This window comes from Chrysemys picta, chromosome 7, assembly GCF_011386835.1.
Source record: "Chrysemys picta bellii isolate R12L10 chromosome 7, ASM1138683v2, whole genome shotgun sequence".
Classification (NCBI taxonomy): domain Eukaryota; kingdom Metazoa; phylum Chordata; order Testudines; family Emydidae; genus Chrysemys; species Chrysemys picta.
In genome coordinates, this window is record NC_088797.1 from 79,493,689 (window position 1) to 79,513,304 (window position 19,616).

A 19,616-nucleotide genomic window follows, 5' to 3' on the forward strand; every position below is an offset into this window, starting at 1 on the left:
CTTACATAGTTGTTGAATGGCAAATATGAAAATGTACGTACAAGTGTTAGTAAATAACCAAATTTCTATATTTCCTTCTTAAGAACATGCTCAATGAAATGTTAGGTGTGTCAAAAAGCTTTTGTAAACAAATAAGGTACGTAATGGTCTGTTCTCATTAGACCAGATACATATTCTCAAATACACATTTTCTAATTATTTTTTCCATGGCCCACATATGCTAATATATGAGGTAAACCACTTAAAAATATCAATATTATATAAACCTAGCCAACAGGAACTTAAAAATAAAACTAGGTAAGATGCTAGTATCAAAGAAAAAAGTGACACTTTGTTCCACTGCAAAGTGAAACCAAACAATTTATTTGTGCTAAATGAATGGAAAGAATGTATTCAGAATACACTTCTTTATACATTGTACCGGCTTAGGCTGCTAAATAAGCATTCATTAGTGCCATGTTGTGCTACTTTCTCTGTACTCTGTTCTGTTTCTACCAAGCAATACAACATTTTTGGCTGTTATGCCAATATATTCCTATAATATTCATCTTATACCATATTCTCTAATAGTCTTTTGAACATTTAAAATAGTTGTTCAAACTTTGTTTTAGGGGAAATCACAATTAATATATTTCAACAAGAAAAAAAATCAGCTGTTCTCTACAATCACATTGCCTTCTGCAGCAGAAATCAAAGAGCACACTTAAATCAGCCACCAGTAACTTGTTGCAGGGCCACACTTATAGAAGTTCATTGTGACAGAACACACAGTATGGACAGCTTACAAGTTAACATAAATGATAAATCAGACAATCAAATTTTAAGGTCATGACTTGTACATTCCATATACTTTGACAAGTTAGATTCCCCACATTTAACTTCAGACCGCACCATACATTTGAGGTTTTGGTTTTTTTTTTTTTTTTTTTTAAACAGGAAAAACTATGAATGTGTCATGTGTGCTGAAAACTGAACCTGTATTAAGCGTATTTATTAGGTGATACAATAAGAGTATAGTCTTGGGCACTGATTAACGTGTCTGACTTTCACTTTTGCACTAAAAGCTGTATCTTCAGATTATTGAAATGTAGTGCTGATTTACCGTATGCTTGGTAAACACTGTTAATATTTAGGAATTTATAATATAGCCCATCATGCCTGTAATTTTATGCAAATTGTCATGAAAAGAATATAAAAAGATATCCCTTTAATTTTACAAACCTAAAAGCCAGGAAAATGAAGCTTTGGAGCCAAGCAAAACGACATAATGCCGTGTTACCAAAGAGAGTAGCAAATGTTCCAGCCAGAGAATGGACATACATGTAGTTCAAGTAAACACTGATGGAAAATTTTGTTAAGTTAGTGTTGTAGACCCACAACACTGGCTGCATTTTTAGACAAAAGTTTACAACACAATTAACAGTGAAGCCTATATAACCTCAGTGCAAGTAAGTCAAATCCAAATATGCCAGGTAAGCCTTTGGCTTTTAGTAAACTGCTCCATGTTATGAGTCCAACTCTGAATACAGGCTGCTGAGCACATGCACTAAGGCTGAGAGGAGGGATGCACTGAATGCTGAAAAGTGGCTGACTGCGATGCTGTTGATTGGACTGTAGGCTGCACAGGTGGTGGTGGAGGTGGAGGAGGTGGCTGGACTGGGGTCTGCGTGTTTGGAGAAGGAGGAGGAGTGGGACGTTTAAATTTGTCAGGGCTGTTACTTCTTCGTGGTGAAGGCCTCTGCAGAACAAATATTGAAATTATGTTGAACATGTATACATTTCTAAGATGCTTTAGCTGATATCAAGAAGTCCTCTTACAGACACATTAACACATTGTTTAAAGGCAAAATTCAAAATACCAAATTAAATTGAAGGATTAAGTCCAAAATATTAAAAAGGATCACAATACAGATTTAGGTAAATAGTTATCAAGACAAATTCTGAATTTGACCTAACTTTGAAATGCACTAGCATAGCTCACTGGAACCATTTTTGAGATAAAGAAAGTGCCCACTCCTCTAAGCCAGTTCAGGAAAAATAAAATAGAAATAGAATGTAGGACTGGAAGGGATCGCAATAGGTCATCTAGTCCAGTTCCCTGCACTGAGGCAGGATCAAGCATTATCTAGATCATCCCTGTCCCATGTCTGTGTAACCTGTTTTTAAAAAACCTCTGATGATGGAGATTCCACAACCTCCCTAGGTAATTTGTTCCAGTGCTTAACTACCCTGAAGGCTAGGAATTTTTTTCCCAATGTCCAACCTAAGCCTCCCTTGCTGCAATTTAAGCCCATTGCTTCTTATCCTGGCCTCAGTGGTTAAGAACAATTTATCACCCTCCGCTTTATAACAACCTTTTATGTAACTGAAGACTTATGTTCCCCCTCAGTCTTCTCCTCTCCTGACTAAAGAAACCCAATTTTTTCTATTCTTCCTCATAGGTCACATTTTCTAGTCCTTTAATCATTTTTGTTGCTCTCCTCTGGACTTTCTCCAACTTGTCCACATCTTTTCTGAAGTGTGGTTCCCAGAACTGGGCGTATTCTCCAGTTGAAGCCTGAGTGCTGAGTAGAGGGGAAGAATTACTTGCTTACAACACTTTTGCTAATACATCCCAGAATGATATTTGCTTTTTTTGCAACAGCATTACACTGTTAGCCCATGTTTAGCTTGTGATCCACTATAAACCCCTGATCCTTGTCTGCACTACTCCTGTCTAGACAATCTTTTCTCATACTGTATTTGTGCAATTGATTATTCCTTCCTAAGTGTAGCCCTGGAAACACTTAATGGCAAATAGGTACCTAGAAAAAAGAACAGAGGAAGACGCTCAGATACAATAACTATCTATGACTGAACAAAGCATAGCAGCAGGTGCTAATAAGCACAACTTAACATTATCAACATGTGGAGTTAAAAAGTGCATACCTAAACTGGTATAGGAAAATTCCAAATGACTGTAAAAAGATCATATCTGAAAATGAAGTCATATGGCAGCACAAATCAAGCTGTTCTTTATGAGGCAAGCATTATAAAAATGGTGAGTACATCCCTTTGGGCTCTTGCAAATAAACAGTGGCTAACAGAACTGTCTCCAAAGAAACTGCAGATTTGTAATAGTCTTCAGCTCGCCCTTTTGCAAGTACAATAAAATGTGAAAATATTCTTCAAAGCAAGATCTGACGTCTACTATACTGATATTTTTTTCAGAGTAGAGGAAGCACTATTGTAAAATTAGCAATATAAAAATGTAAGGGTACGTCTTCACTACCCGCCGGATCGCGGGCAGTAATCGATCTATCGGGGATCAATTTATCACGTCTCGTCTAGACACGATAAATCAATTCCCGAACGTGCTCCCCGTCGACTCTGGAACTCCACCAGAGCGAGAGGCGGAAGCGGAGTCGACAGGGGAGCTGCGGCCGTTGATCCCGCGCTAGGGTGACCAGACGTCCCGATTTTATCGGGACCGTCCCGATATTTCCTTGTTTGTCCCGCGTCCCGACCGACGTGCGGTCGGGACAACCGGACAAACAAGGAAATGCCCCGAGCCTCGAGCCCGGAAGTGCTCGCCCCCCCCCCCCTGCCCCGACTCCGCCCCCTCCTCCCCCGATTGGCTCCCTCCCCGAATCCCCGCCTCTTCCCCGGGCTCACCATTCCCCCTCCCTCCGCAAGTGCTGGAGGGAGGCCCGGGAGACGCAGGGGAAGCGCGGGGCCGGGGTGAGTAACAGTCCGGCCTGGCCCAGTGCAGGCAGGACTCGGGTGGTTGGGAGAGGAGGGGGGCGACCCGCGGGGCCAGGCGACGGGGGAGGAAGCGGCCATGGCGCTCGGCGGCTCTGGCGCCCCCGAACCCCCCGAGCCGGGGCCTGCAGCAGCGCATACGCTGGGCCCAGCCCCTGGCTAGGCACGTCTGGGCTGCCCAGCTGGTGCTATCGCGCGGTGGCCCCGGGGTGGAGGCATCGGCCGCCCAGCCCCGTTCGTTCCCCTGCGGGACGGGGGGGCTGGGGCCTGCTGCCCCCACTCCGGGGCCGCCGCGGGATAGCACCAGCTGGGCAGCAGCCCAGACGCTGGCCAGGGGCTGGGCGCAGCGTGCGCGCTGCTGGGTCCCCGCAGCAGGCCCCGGCTCGGGGGGTTCGGGGGCGCCAGAGCCGCAGCCGCCAAGCGCCATGGCCACTTCCTCCCCCGCAGCAGTGGGAGCTGCAGCAGCGGCTGCTCCCGAGTCCCGCTGGCCGGGGGGGGAGAACAGCCGCCGCCTGGCCCCGCGGGCCGCCCCCCTCCTCTCCCTACCACCCGACTGAGTCCTGCCTGCTCGGGGCCAGGCCGGACTGTTACTCACCCCGGCCCCGCGCTTCCCCTGCGTCTCCCGGGCCTCCCTCCAGCACTTGCGGAGGAAGTTTTTTTTTTTTTTTTTTTTGGCCCCGCCCCCCGCCACGCCCCCCCCCCCCCGCCACGCCCCCCCGCGTCCCGATATTTGTCTTTGGTGATCTGGTCACCCTATCCCGCGCTGTGAGGACGCGTGGTAAATCGATCTAAGACACGTCGACTTCAGCTATGCTATTCTCGTGCCTGAAGTTGCGTATCTTAGATCGATCCCCCCCAGTGTAGACCAGCCCTAAGACAAACCAAAATGTCTTCAAAATTGCAGCAGCTATGACCCAAATAGTAACAGTAACAATTGTATATTAAGTCAGATCTTTAAGAATTCCAAAACACCCCTCCCCCCTGACATAACCAAGCAAGAAAAGACAGCCACCCTTTGGGAAAGAAACCTGGAAACAATTCTACAACAGATATACAGCTTAACAACTTGATTGTTTATTAAGGAGGTTGCTTTTCCAACTGAAGTGCCTTTTAGGTAGGCATAAAATTCTCCAAATTAGAATTTGGCCAGGACACCAAGGACACCTACTTTGCAGTTTAAATGTATACAACAAATTAGACTGACACTATGTGAAAAAGGCCATAGGATTTCTGATAACTAATTGGTCTGGGCTTCTGCTTTGAAAGCACCTCTAGCATGAGTGAACCTCTAATACCATGGTGGAGCCTTGGTTCAGTACATGCTGAAGGCAAAGAGCTATGTGCCTATTAATCAACACCATTTCCTGCAGCATCCAGCTTTTTGTCTTGGAAGTCTTCCCTCCAAGTACTGACACAGCTTGATCCTGATTAGCTTATCGTATAAAGATAATAGTAATAAAAATTTAATACCTTTTTAAAAATCAGTCTCTCTCAAAGTGGGCAGACATTATTATTCCCCATTTTTTCAGAGGCCTGAAGAGGTTATGCAACTAGCTCAGAGTCAGCTGCAGTGCTAGGAACAGAACCCAAGTTGACGCCTACTCTGGTACCCTATCCACTGGACCATGCTGCCTTCCCCTATGAGATCAGAGCTCCGTGTGGTATGGTTGTAGGCCTTAATGATTGTGGAATTAATATTAACAGTTAACCTACGAAAGTCCACATTTTAGCATATTCTACTGTACTCACACTCCAGCTAGATTTCTGTCATGAAAAAAAATTTTTATTAAAGGTTTGACAAATCTACTGCTATATTTGTGCCCTTCTATAAAAATCTACTGAAACAAGGTTTTGTATCAGACGAGACTGGCATAAAGAAACACTTTGCAGGAGATTGTTTGCATACTGTTGTATCAAACAGGAAGCTCTATTCAATATATTTTTAATAAGTACATCAGCCACAAAGTATCTTGCCAAAGGTCTAAAGTTTCAGCTTTGTTTGCTTTATAAACTCAATGAGTATTTGGAAAAAATTAGGGCGGTTAAACTACTAAAATAATTAATCGTGATTAATTGCGCGATTAAAAAAGTACTTGTGATTTACCGCACTGTTAAACAATAGAATACCATTTATTTAAATATTTTTGGATGTTTTCTACATTTTCAAATATACTGATTTCAATTACAACACAGAATACAAAGTGTACAGTAATCCCTAAATATTTTTGATTACAAGTATTTGCACTGTAAAAAACAAAAGAAATAGTATTTTTCAACTCAACTAACATGAGTACTGTAGTGCAACCTCTATCATGAAAGTTGAATTTATAAATGTAGAATTATGTACAGAAAAATAACTGCATTCAAAAATAAAACAATGTAAAATTTTAGATCCTGCAAGTTCACTCAGTCCTACTTCTTGTTCAGCCATTCGCTCAGACAAAAGTTTGTTTACATTTGCAGAAGATAATGCTACCTGCTTCTTGTTTACGTCACCTGAAAGTGAGAACAGGCATTCACATGTCACTTTTGTAGCCAGCACTGCAAGGTATTTACGAGCCAGATGCGCTAAATATTCACGTCCCTTCACGCTTCAACCACCATTCCAGAATACCTGCATCCATGCTGATGGTGGGTTCTGCTCGATAACAATCCAAAGCAGTGCGAACCGATGCATGTTCATTTTCATTATCAGATGTCACCAGCAGAAGGTTGACTTTCTTTTTTGGTGGTTCGGGTTCTGTAGTTTCTACATCAGAGTGTTGCTCTTTTAAGACTTCTGAAAGCAAGCTCCATACGTCGTCCCGCTCAGATTTTGGAAGGCACTTCAGATTCTTAAACCTTGGGTCAAGTGCTGTAGCTATCTTTCGAAATCTCACATTGGTACCTTCTTTGCGTTTTGTGTAATCTGCAGTGAAAATATTCTTAAAATGAACAACATGTGCTGGGTCATCATCCGAGACTTATAACAGGAAATATATGGCAGAATGTGGGTAAAAACGGAGCAGGGGACATACAATTGTCCCCCAAGGTGTTCAGTCATAAATTTAATTAACGCTTATTTTTTTAATGAGCGTCATCAGCATGGAAGCATGTCCTCTGGAATGGTGGCCGAAGCATGAAGGGCCATATGTTTAGCATATATGGCACGTAAAGACGTTGCAATCCCTTTGTAAATACAAAAGTGCCAAGCAAATGCCTCACTTTCTGGTGACATCGTAAATAAGAAGAGGGCACATTATTTCCTGTAAATGTAAACAAACTTGTTTGTCTTAGCGATTGGCTGAACAAGAAATAGGACTGAGTGGATTTGAAGGCTCTGAAGTTTTACAATGTTTTGTTTCTGAGTGCAATCATGTACCAAAAAAAAAAAAAAAACACCCGCCCCACAACACATTTGTAAGTTGCACTTTCATGACAAAGAGATTGCACTATAGTACTTGTATGAGGTGAATTGAAAAATACCATTTATTTTATCATTTTTACAGTGCAAATATTTGTAAGCAAAAATAATATACGTTTTGATTTCAATTACAACACAGAATACAATATATATGAAAAGGTAGAAAACATTCAAAATATTTAATAAATTTCAATTGGTATTCTATTATTTAACAATGCAATTAAAACTGCGATAAATTGCGATTAATTTTTTTATCACGATTAATTTTTTTTAGTTAATTGCATGAGTTAACTGCGATTAATCGACAGTCCTAGACAAAACTTGATTAAGTTAAGTACATTAAATTCAATAGAAATAAAAAATGATTCCAGTTGAAAGATGTTGAGTAATGTCCTAACAAATGTTTAATATATTGCTATTCTCACTGGAAAACAAAAAAAAAGTAAATAATAATTAGCTGCCTGTTACAGTGACACGGTGGTAGCATTATCTTGAAGAAAACCTGAGCTTGAAGCAACCTCAGATGACTCATCCGTCAGATGTGGTGGAGACTAGGAGAAAAATGAAAGTAATGTATTTACTTCCTGCAACACTGGGTAGGTTAGAACATCACGTCTCACACCTTGCCTGCAGATCCATAGGGCGATACCTATTACTGTCTTTAAGGGGACAACATGTTCCACTCTCTTTCAGAAAGAAAAGATTTTCCACTAAGAATCAATTTCTCAAAGTAGAGAGGTAATCAGGACTGAAGAAGGCAACAGACATCTTAGAGCAAGGAAACAAAATCAAACATTTGCATTTTTAAAAATGGGTTAAAGACAAATAACTAACATTTTAATTCAAAAGAAAGTTTACTAGTTTTTAATACTCACTGTAATTCCATGGGACGGTCCCATATGTTGCACATGAAGGCCTGGGGAGTTGTAATAAGACATTCCGGCTCTAGTCAGTGAAGTTGGTGGTGTAAAACCAACTGTGTGACTTGCATATGACAGACCTACAGTTATTAAAGCCAAAGGGACATTAACATTCCTACTGCAAATAATATTGAGTACTGCAAATAATAGTAAATACAAAGTTTATTTTAAAACAAAGACAAGGTTAAGAAACTGATAATTGTACAGTTAAGCTAGGAACCCAGAAAAAATATCCACTGCTTTGAAAAAAAGAATGTCATTACTTTTAATATTTTTCCTAAGGGTTTGCCTAGATTAGGAAAATATCCTGTGTTTGAAAACATCCAGTAACTCCTCGGTTAACGTTGTTATGTTGCTGATCTATTAGGGAACAAGCTTGTTGGGGAAGGTAGGGGGGCTTGGTAACAACTCCCCCCCCCATCAGCTCCCCTAAATTTCTTGTTAAGGTACGTGGCTCTGCAGATATCCAGCAGCAGTTCAGCTGTCCCTCCCCCCACTGCCGTGCTGCTCCTGCCCTGCGCTCTGCTTTGGAGCTGCTCCTGGGAGCCTCCTGCTTGCTAGGGGAGGGAGGGAGAGGGGTGCTCATATCAGGATGTCCCCCTGCTCCTGCCCCCCTCCCCCCGTTCTGTACTCCCTCTCCACAAAGCAGGAGAGGGGGACAGGGCTCAGGGACAGAAAGGAGGGAGCTTGCTGGAAGCTGTTGCTTCCTGTCAGAATTGGAGGATCTGCTTAAAAAGGCAACGTACTTGAAGTGGGGTTAGCGTACTTAAAGGGGCAATGCACGTGTCTCTCTCTCACTCATGCATGCACCTGTGAAGCTATGTATGCGGTCAGGAGGAGGGAGTGGTGTGCTCCAGCTGGATAGCGTTGGATCAACATCATGTTCAGTTTTTGCAGGGAAGTGTTTGCAGCTATTGCCCTGCATCTATTGTGATTCCTCCCTCCTGCCTCAGTCCATGCTGCCTTGTAGAGTGTGAGGCTACATTAACAACCGTGTATTAAATCTTGAGGGCTCAGCTGAGTGCTAGTTCATCATTTAGTAGCAAGGCATTTCCTGGGAAATATTCCACCCTCTGATTCCACCACCTCAACCAAGCTTCACCACCATTCATTGCTGTGTACAATATTAAACTCTTTGTTTAAAATTGTTTAAAACTTATACTGTATATGTATATAAGGTCTTTTGTCTGGCAAAAAAAATTCCCTGGAACCTAACCCCCCCTATTTACGTTAATTCTTATGGAGAAATTGGATTTGCCTAACATCGTTTTGCATAAAATCGCATTTTTCAGGAACATAACTACAATGTTAAGTGAGAAGTTACTGTATTAAGTAACATGATTTAAAACATGACTTTTCACCTAGTACAGATCGGGTAAGTCATGTTAAAGTGATTATCTTATGGTTGACTAACTGCTAATGTACTTTTAAATACGACTTGCCAAGCATACGCTAGATGTCAGTTAAAATACGTTGGTTAACATTTCCCAAAGGTCTTGTTTTCCGAGTTTAAATAAACCCCAAGAAAATGGCTTTAAAGAAATTTTACTTCTAGCTAAATATTAGGTGTCTGATTTTCAAGAGCTTTGCACCTACACTAATTGAATTAATGGGAACTGCAGTTGCTCAATGCTTCTGAAGTTCAGACCTTAAACCTTATGAAAACCGCACTTCTCAAAACAGAGATCTCCTGAAATCTTTAACTCGCCCTATTGCTTCCAGACAGATATATCTGTTGGATATGCAACAACTGTTCTCCTCTGTTTGGTATTAGAAGCCAACCACATTTTTTTTTTTCCCCCAACAGGCATCTGACAAAAACTTTCAACTGTCCATTACATTTGTATAACAGCATGAAGAATCCATTCAAACTGAAACAATTAAGTCTGTCTGAATTTAATAGGCTCCACATATCTTTGCCACTATCAACAGAATCCAGCACTACTGAGTATTACAGACCAGTATCTGGGTTTGTCCTTAGCTGACTATGTTTACTTTTGTACTAGTGTTCGATAAGAAAATTTGAAGAAAAAAAAAATATCAAGCTTCAGGTAATCAGTAGAGCTGCACAGGGAAACCAGCATTATAATTACCTTGGCTGTCTTAACTAAGAGTGATTCTGATCTCTCACCAGTTGCACATCAGTGGCAACTCCAATAACTTCAACGGAATTACCCCTGATTAGATTAGTTTAAGTGATTTACAAGTAACAGTTGATTAAACTGTTTATATTTCCTGCTTAATATTCCATTTACTGATTTGACAGAATAAACCATTTGCATCTAACTTTTTTTTTTTTTTTTTTTTTTTTTTTTTTAAAAAGTATTCTTGTTGAGTACTAGCACAGTTCAGCTCCATTCTAAAACCAGTCTCCCTGGGTGACATTTCAGGCTGTATGTCCAAGAGGTGAAGTACAGAAGTCAGAAGGATGAGGGGCAAAGTTGGCTTTAAATCACCTCTGTGTCCTCTTGATTTTGGACTGCTTTGGGGACCAAATTTAAATTGCAGTGCGGCATCCCACGGCCCTGACACACCTCAGCTTGCAAAGAGATCCTCAGAAGTCAGTCTGTGGCTACTTCCTCAGGTCCTGCACCAGAGAAATTCTCTCTCAGCTGGAGCTGGGGATTTCAAAGCTTCTGTACACCATTCTGGTCCTATTACCAGCATATTCACTCATTAAGTGTGATGGGCTAAGGTGCAAATCCATGAATTTATGGCATTAGATAGTTTCAAACTACTTTTCCGCAAATTCAATTACATCGTTTTCTAAAGGAAACACTCCAAGACATACAGATGTTTTATATGACCAGATATCTTTGGAGTTGGATACACTTGGTTTTGTGTCTTATTACAGTGCCTGCGACATGAAGTTCTCTCAACTGTTTGCTTCATCTCCCATTATATTTTAAGGAATTTCACACACCCTGAGTTGATTATGTCAGATTCCCCACCTCCTTAGTCCATTAAAAATATGCTGCATATATTTTTCATGTTTGAAGCTTTAGAATATTAGAGTATTTTGAAATATTGGTTTAATTTACAAGATGGGAAGGACACTAGGACAAGTGAATTATCAAAATGATAGTCTGGAGTATTTCTACATAAAACATACTTTACTAAACCAGGTAGCTCCACTGGAACTAAACACCAGTTAAAGGATTTTAGTTTTGTTTTATAGTTAACTTTACCATTGTTTTGCAACATTCCCTGCTGCTGGGGCACTTCCTGGTGGAGGGTAGGGACTCAAGGTCCCTTTGATAGGAGCAGTTAATAGAGTTATCAGTAGGGTCACAGTTCTGATGTGGGAATGATACACCAGGAAAGCAAATCTGCACCATCACTCTAAGGACCCAGCTTAGGTGAGAGAATAGTCAGAGACCTACTGCTGGTGAGAGAGTCTATGACAAGTCTGTCAGGTGCAGCAAGTGCTGCTATAGCCAATATGACTATGGCAGAGCAGTGGAGCTGAGCTATAGGAGCAAAGGGGTTTTGCTGCCAGGCTATGACAGGTCTTCAGAACAGCACCAAAAGGGACAGGTCAGAATAAGGGAAGTTTTGGTATGAGTGGCCTGGCCACTAGCGTTCCCTGGTGGCAGTAGCACCAGCATCCTCACCCATCAACAGTCCCTGGGCAGGAACAACACGTGACCGTGTCATGTGCAAGAAACATGTCTGATGCAGTGTGTTACACATAAGAAAGTTCTTTGCTCCCACCCCCAAAACTCAGCCACTACAGAAGATTGTAACTACATTCCACAATGAAAGACATTAGATTATCATGAATGTGTGCACTTGTATGAGCGCGTGAAGCTGGTTGTTCCAGCATAATTATGCTCCTGTAATTGATTTTCAAAATCATAATATATATCAAATTATACACTAAGAAGTGAAACACCTGCAATTTTCCTGGTAATGTGTTTGAAACCACTGAGATGCAAGAAATCTGGACCATTAAGCATCAGAAAACAAGCCCAAAATCACATTGCATAAGAGAATTTGTGTACTCACACTTTTAGAAAAATACAACTTCAGATGCTAACCACTTAATAATTGACCTTTAATGGACAATTATGATTTAGTCTGGACATTCTTAAAAACATGCTGCATTATATCAAAATTTTCTCTAATCAAAATATGTAAAAATATTCAAGTACTTGAAAAAGTTTTAAGGCAAAATTACTCTTTCATTTGATTTACTTTTTTCCAGGTAAGCTTTAATAGGCAATTTAAGCAAATATAATACTATGCACATTTTTATGTGATGCATACAAAAGTTTACCAGAAACTGGTTTATATATTTACCAGGTGATATAGGTCTGCTAGAACTTGGTGAAGGTGTATACGGGATTGGACTGGACACAGTGCGAGGTCTTAATCCTTGTGCAGACATCTCATTAAAATATCTAACAGAAGAAGGTAAAGAACAATTAGATTAACTTTTTCAAACCCTGATATGTTTTAAATGATTTTCCGCAGCATTAATCTCACATTCTAAAATATACAGATCAGGTTAGCATAGAACCAGCCACTTTTGAATAGTTTGGTGCTGCCTGGGTTAACATTCACTTTTCACTTCTGAAGACTTGAGTTCAAATATGGGCTTAATTTGCAACTGAAAATGGCCTCATCTTAGTCAGCTACCTTGTCTTGTCTATGCAGTATCATCAATGGTGCAATAAAGTGTTTTACAGGAGAATGTAAATTTAGTCAACATTTTTGCATGTACCCTTTTCAGATTTTTGATACTATTAGTACTAAAATTAGTGAGCACTTAATTAAACAAAAGTTTAATTTTGAAATATTATATGCTTTTTGGCCAAACATTGGACAAAGAATTGCTAATATAAATTTGGATTTTGACCAACTAGAAGTGCTACAGTATTTAATATTTTCCATATAAAAATCACATCTAAGATGAACCCGCATGGCATATTTCTATTTAAATAGAGACATTAACCCATAAAACAGGGATAATGGAAAAGCAGATGCAAACAATTACAGACATTACTAGAGCATATGTTTAATTTAGGTTATCTTTTAGAAAAAGCTCATTGAATCACAATGGTGATACACTTCGTGCTACTGCTAGATGTTGCTTGCTGAATCCGTCTGAAAAAAAAAATGCAAATATTGCCTTTAATCTACTAACCTAGTCTTTGAAACAAAATAACTAATGTTTTGTTTTATTGTAAGTTATGTGGAAGTCATTCAGGTTAGTTATCCTTAATACCAAAATATACAAACTCCCTAAGAAGAACTTCTTTGAGGATTATTGGAATTCCAATTTATAATGACCCTATTTCAGATGCCCTCATACAGCTAGTATAATGTGCAATAAAACTGTACCAATACTGGCATATGGTTGAGCCCAGTAAGAAACCAAAGTATTAGCCTTTGAAGGAAAGACGTTTTAGGGCAAGCTTTAAAGTTCTGCCATGACATTATTATGCAAGACTGTAGTAAGATATCAACTATTTCTATTTAAGACACAAAACCGAGCCATCTGTAACGTCCATGCAAGTGATGCAACTTTTTTTTTTTTTTTTAATAGGAAAAAAACCCAGGATCTTGTAATTCTGATACCACACCCAGTACAGCAAGAACATCTCAATTAAGAGTTCTTAGGGTGGCTAATCCCACTTTTGGTATCTAATGTTGCATATATGGTCCTTTTAGGATTGGCAAAACACTAAAATTTGCAACATTATACACCTTACAAATTACAATTTGCATAGGTTAAGGGTGCTGTAGGCTGTTCAACTCAGGCAAGCCCTTGCTTTTGTGAATTTATGTCCAGAACAAAGTTACCATGCGTCTCTCAAGTTTACATATATATATATATATATATATTATTTAAATCTATATGCATATGCTGGTTGTAAAAGCCACTTCCAATCTTCAAGTATAACTATTCTCTTGCTCATGGTAAACCTAAACCAGCACTGCAAGAATTAAATCACACTCCTACAAAGGATACGCTTACAATGTATTCTTTTGAAATTCTTTGCATTATTGTATATGAGTTCACTTTCAGAGTTGATATGTAGAAATATCAATATAAGAGGTTGGGTGTTATTTTAGTATTTATTTATACAGAGGACACAGATCTTAATGTTTGAGAACACAAACCTTTCGTCATCCATTTCTAAGCTGGATTCACTTTCTGACAGTTGTCTGCATAAAGCTTCCCTTCGCTCCATCTCCCTCTGCAGTTTTCTTTGGAGCCTTAAATTCTCTTCTCTCATATGACGTTCCTCCTCTAAATATTGCGCCATCTTCTCTGAATCTGAAATTCCAAATTTGATAGCTCTTAAGCAACTCAGTTTAATGTATATGCAAGTATTTTGAATTTTACTTTCTTTACCCAAACATTTCAAATGCTGAAAGAGAGGATAGCTCAGGGAACTGTTAATTCAATAGTCTTTCATCTCTAAATCACTAGTTCAAAGCCTGTTTTAAAGATGGCAGTGATCAAAATTAGTTACTAACCCATCACTACTTGGTGAACTATGAAATTAAGCTTGCTTGGTCCTCCCCCCCCCCCCTTTTTTTCCCTCTTAACTGAACAGATTTGAAAAATACAGCAAGCTTAAAAAAGTCGTTAATAAAATCAGACCTGTAGGAAGAAACAGACATTTGCCCTACTGTAAAATTGAAATTTCATATTTCATATGGACTTATATTCTACAAATGGAAGGATCTAAAATTTTAGAGCAAAGCTTATTTTCTTTTCCAATATTTAATCAATTTTTAAGATTTACTATATTCATTTTAATGTTTAGTTTAAAATGAGGATATTCAAAATTTGTAGAATACATATTTTTTAAAAACAGTGTACACTGATCAATCAAATATAATGACAGAAATAAGTGTAAAGGGTTTACTTCCCTAAAAACCCCTGCAAATTACTACTTCCCAGGAGGATTTTCCTTAAAATTATAGAGCAGGTGGAAGGGAAAGATCAGTACACAGCCATACTCTGGAGAAAACAAACATTTGAACAACTTTTATTAAACTGCTGTTTTATGACATTTCCCAGCATGCCTTCAATTAAAGAGATTTTATTCTGGAGATTAACCAGCAGGATGTCTGTCAATATTAAAAGTCACCAAGTGAGTTAGTCTTTACTTCAAATAGCTGCATTTACGTAAGTGGGCATTTAAGTTTATGTTTTTAAACTAAGTCAGCTAATATTAGTTAGGTGTGCTAGCATCACTGAGTATCTTAAATGATTGAATAAAAATGAATGATCAAAGCTAAGTGCAAGATAGACTATAAACATATTTTTGGATGCTCTACTTTAGTAAAAAGGAACATCTGAGGAAGGCTTCCACTTTGTGGGTATGATACATCATATTTTGCATTGCCCTCTAATTTTAAGAGATGATCATGTTTACGGTGCACATCTTGATTCTTAAAATATCTGGATTTTTCAGCATTCATAATCATTACCTATGTTTAAGGCTCCTGACCAGCTTGGCCAGCTCCTGGGCCAGGAGTACCGGCTGCTGCTTGTGCAGTCTCGTGCCTCCCCACACCCCAGCTGCAGGATTTTGGGTGTGCAGGCCTCAGGGCTAGGGATTACCGGGGGGAGGGAGGGGTGTCTCCCCGGAAGGGCGACAGGAACTCCCCTCTATCAGCTCCTAGATCCACGTGCTGCCTCCGCCCACAGGCACTGCCCCTGCAGTTCCCATTGGCTGCAGTTCCCAAACAATGGGAGCTGCAGAACTGGGGCATGGAGCGGAGCAGAGGCAGCAAACGGACCTAGGACAGAGGTGGGCAAACTACGGCCCGCGGGACCTCCTGCCTGGCCCCTGAGCTCCTGCTCCGGGGGGGCTAGCACCCAGCCCCTCCCCTGCTGTTCCCCCTCCCTGTGGCCTCAGCTCGCTCCGCTGCCGGCACAATGCTCTGGGCGGCAGGGCTGCAAGCTCCTGGGGAAGCACAGCTGCAGGTGCTCTGTGCTGCGCGGGGGCGTGGCTGGCTCCAGCCGGGTGCCGTGGCAGCCTGTCCTGGTGCTTTGGGCAGTGCAGCTGTAGCGCCGCCAGCCACCGGTGGTCCAGGCAGCGTGGTAAGGGGGCAGAGAGAGGGGGGGTTAGATAGAGGGCGGGGGGGTTCAGGGGAGTGGTCAGGGGGCGGAGGTGTGGATAGGGGTTGGGGCGGTCAGAAGGCAGGGAACAGGGGGGTTGAATGGGGCAGGAGTCTGGGGGGGAGGAAGGGGGAGGAGGCTGTCAGGGGGCAAGAAGCGGGGGGGGTCAGATAGGGGACATGCCTGGCTGTTTGGGGAGGCACAGCCTCTGCTAACCGGCCCTCCATACAATATTGGAAATCCGATGCGGCCCTCAGGCCAAAACAAGTTTGCCCGCCCCTGAGCTAGGAGCTGGGGTCGCGGCTTCCCAGGAGCACAGTAGGGAGCCTGCCCCAGCCCCACCAACCCCCGTTCTCCCCAGGCCGCAACTGCCCCCCTCCCCCTGAGCACCCGCGGCAGCGCGCCCTCCCAGGCCACACCCTCCTCCCCCTGAGCACCCGCGGCACCCCCCCCCGGGCAGCACCCCCCACTCCCTTCCCAGCATCCGTGGCCTGAGGAGGACTGCAACAGGCGCCTCCTATTATTCCTGCTCCCTCTCCTGGATGAGTCCCAACTTGCGGGCCTGGAGTAGAAGCGGGAAGGGGGCTGAGGCTTGAATGGCGCTCTCTGGGGTGCAGGAGTGTGGATCCTCAAAGATCTCAGGTTCACCCGTGAGTTTTTAAGACTGTGTAAGCTGGAGGCTGTATTTTCGGCAAACAAGCCCACACAGTGAAAGGGCAGGTCCTGAATGGTGTTCTGCTGGTATCCCCGACACCTGCAGCCACATGCTACGTCTCATTGTAATGGCAGTGGCCATAGTCCGAGCCGCCGAGTCTAACGCAGGCTAGAGGGAGGTTCTTCACACTACCCTGCACTCCTCTAGAAGTGCGAGTCAGCCAGGAACAACTCCTGAAACTTTACCAATGCGCTCCAGGAATTGAAAGCACAGTGGCCGAGTACTGCTTGCTGGTTGGCAACTCGAAGCTGGAGCCCTCCCAGTTGAGTAGACCTTCTGGCTGAAAAGGTCCAGCTTCTTAGCGTCCCATGACTTTGGAGTGGGACCCAGCTGTCCCTGCCTCGCTTTATGATTTGCTGCACCAACTACTAGAGTCCCCGGCTGGAGGTGGGTGAATAGGTATTCATACCCCTTCTGCAGGACAAAGTACCTCCTCTCCACCCCTTTAGCGATGGGTGGTATTGAGGCCAGGGTCTGCCAGAGTACCTTAGTGGTGTTCTGGATAGTTCTTATCAGGGACAAGGCCGCCTCAGATGGACCCTCCGGGGCAAGAATGTCCACCATCGGGTCCGAGTCCTCTGTGACTTTCTCCGCCTGGACGTTTAGGTTTTGGGACACCCTCCTAAGAAGATTCTGGTGCGCCCTGGTGTCCATCACCGGGAGGGTGGTGGTGGTGCCCGCCATCGCCTCGTCTGGCAACGAGGAGGTCTGTGAGACCGGGTCTTCCTGACCCTCTGGCTCCCTAGAGGCTGGGTCGAGTGCGTCGGTCTGCCCCAGGACTGGAGGTGGCTCCAGTAGCACTGGTGGTGCTGGCTTGGATGCTGCGCCTGGGTGTGAAGTCCCAGGATCCTTGTCCCGTAGGAGGTCCTCCAGAGCCCTGTGACATCAATGTCACCGAGGGGGGAGCCTGGGTGAGGATGCCACTGATGCGGCCCTGCAGCCCTGTCCCTGAGCCTGATGATAGGCCCAAGAAGTCCAAAAGGGCCACTGTACTGGGCCCTGACGCTAGGCTGGCCAGGATACCATCAGTGCCGACGAGTCCAAGATTCTGTGGTGCCAGGACTGGTGTTGGGATCATGAGCAGTACCTGCTGCGTCAGGAGACAGAAGACTCGGCCTCCTATTCGGAAGAGTACTCGGAGCCCATGGGGGGAGCGGAGCCCGACGATGCCGGGGAGTGGTACCGGGGCGATGGGAACGGCGCCGTAACATCATGGGCTTGCCTCAGTGGTGAACGACGGGTGGTGTCGCCATCGGTGCCATGAATGGTGCCAGGGACAGTGTCACATGTTGCGCCGCCGGCGGTGCTGCTGACGATGCCGGATTGTAAGGCGACATCTGGATCGGGGCCGGGGACTGTGCAGTCATGGTAATAAGGTCCCGGGCTGCCTCAAAGGTATCTGGCCAGGAGGGGAGATCAAGTTCTTCCTCCAATTCCTCCCGAATTAGGGAGTCCCCCAGCACTGGATTTGATGGACCTCCAGTCGGGGCCCAGAGTCAATGGTGCCAGGCCATAAGGTGTCCCGATGTGGGACACACCCCGCTGGAATCCCCACGTGGCTTCTTGACGGGGGAATGACCCCTGTCTGCCTTCTTCTTATGCGGCACCGGGGACTGTGAGCGGTGCCGCCTGCTAGAATTGGCTTTACGAGCTGAGGAGTGGCGCCAATGTTCCTTGGAGTAGTTCTTTCTTGGTACCAGGGTGTCCCACCCTGGAGCGCTGTGCATTGATGCTGCCGGTGCCGTTTCCGGAGCTTCAAAGGATAGTCCCGCTCCCTCTCAATCCTGGGTCTAAAGCTCCTGCAAATTGACCACTTGTCTGTATGATGACCTTCTCCCAGGCACTTAAGACAAACAGCATGCAGATCGCCTCTGGGCATAGGTTTCTCATACCTCTTGCACGACAAACCCCTGCGACTGAGGCATGCCCCGGTATCGGGGGGAAACTAGCGGGGAGGACCCCCCCCCAAAATAAGCTTAGCTTACTATGAAACTACAAACTACTGTTACTACAACTCTATGAAACTATTTACAACTAAGAAAGGGGGGACCACTAGATAGGCACTTGCGAATGCAAGAGACTGAGCTGCTCCAACGACCGTCACAGGCAGTCAGAAGGAACTGAGCAAGCGGTGGATCGGCAGGGACCTTTATACACTGCCATGAAGGCGCCACTCCAGGGGGCTCCACAGCCGACCCGACGGCTACTGCTAAGGAAAAAACCTTCTGACGATCATGCACGCGGCACGCGCACACCTATTGGAATGCACATGAACAATCACTTTAAGAAGAAGAACGTAGGTGTTTTTGAAAATTTTACTGTAAATCAAAGATACAATAAGGAAAGAAACAGCAAAATAATGAAAAGTGCTTCAAGTTTAATTAATCACCCTAGCATTTGCACATGAAGTACTCAGTATTAAAGGCCTTGTTTTCATTGTGAAGTTCGGTAAGTGAAGGCTATATTGGAGAGTTTGGCAAGACTAACACTCCTTATCTTCTTTATGTGGCATTCAATACTAATATCCCAAACCTGTACACAAAGCCTCTGTCCAAGAGCACCCATCTGTCTGTAAAGAAGGCCATTATCTCTGCAAAACGTTACTGCTCCAAAAACTGGGTAGCAATATTCCAGTTAGTCTGCCCAGACTAGCACACGGTGGGGGGGAGATGACCGTCAATCCAATTACCAAAAGAAATTATATACCAACGGAGACTGTGCGCCTTACTCTAGCTACTAGAGTCAACATCT

At 43.3% G+C, this 19,616-nt stretch overlaps 1 protein-coding gene across 4 annotated transcripts in view; it reads right to left on the reverse strand.

Moving 5' to 3' along the window:
* Nucleotides 1-904: 904 nt before the first annotated feature.
* The window catches only part of CCDC6 (coiled-coil domain containing 6), an 83,693-nt gene continuing 64,981 nt past the window's right edge, over nt 905-19,616 (reverse strand). The window contains exons 6-10 of one of the 4 annotated variants that reach the window (XM_065553393.1): nt 14,194-14,350; nt 12,367-12,467; nt 8,020-8,144; nt 7,613-7,695; nt 905-1,738 (exon numbers count right to left, since the gene is read on the reverse strand). In XM_065553393.1, the coding sequence (XP_065409465.1) occupies nt 1,417-1,738; nt 7,613-7,695; nt 8,020-8,144; nt 12,367-12,467; nt 14,194-14,350 (788 nt within the window). In that variant the 3' untranslated portion in view covers nt 905-1,416. Of the gene's footprint in view, nt 1,739-7,605; nt 7,696-8,019; nt 8,145-12,366; nt 12,468-14,193; nt 14,351-19,616 lie in introns of all 4 variants that reach the window. The other 3 variants (XM_024101165.3, XM_005307467.5, XM_005307466.5) reach the window with 3 other exon arrangements.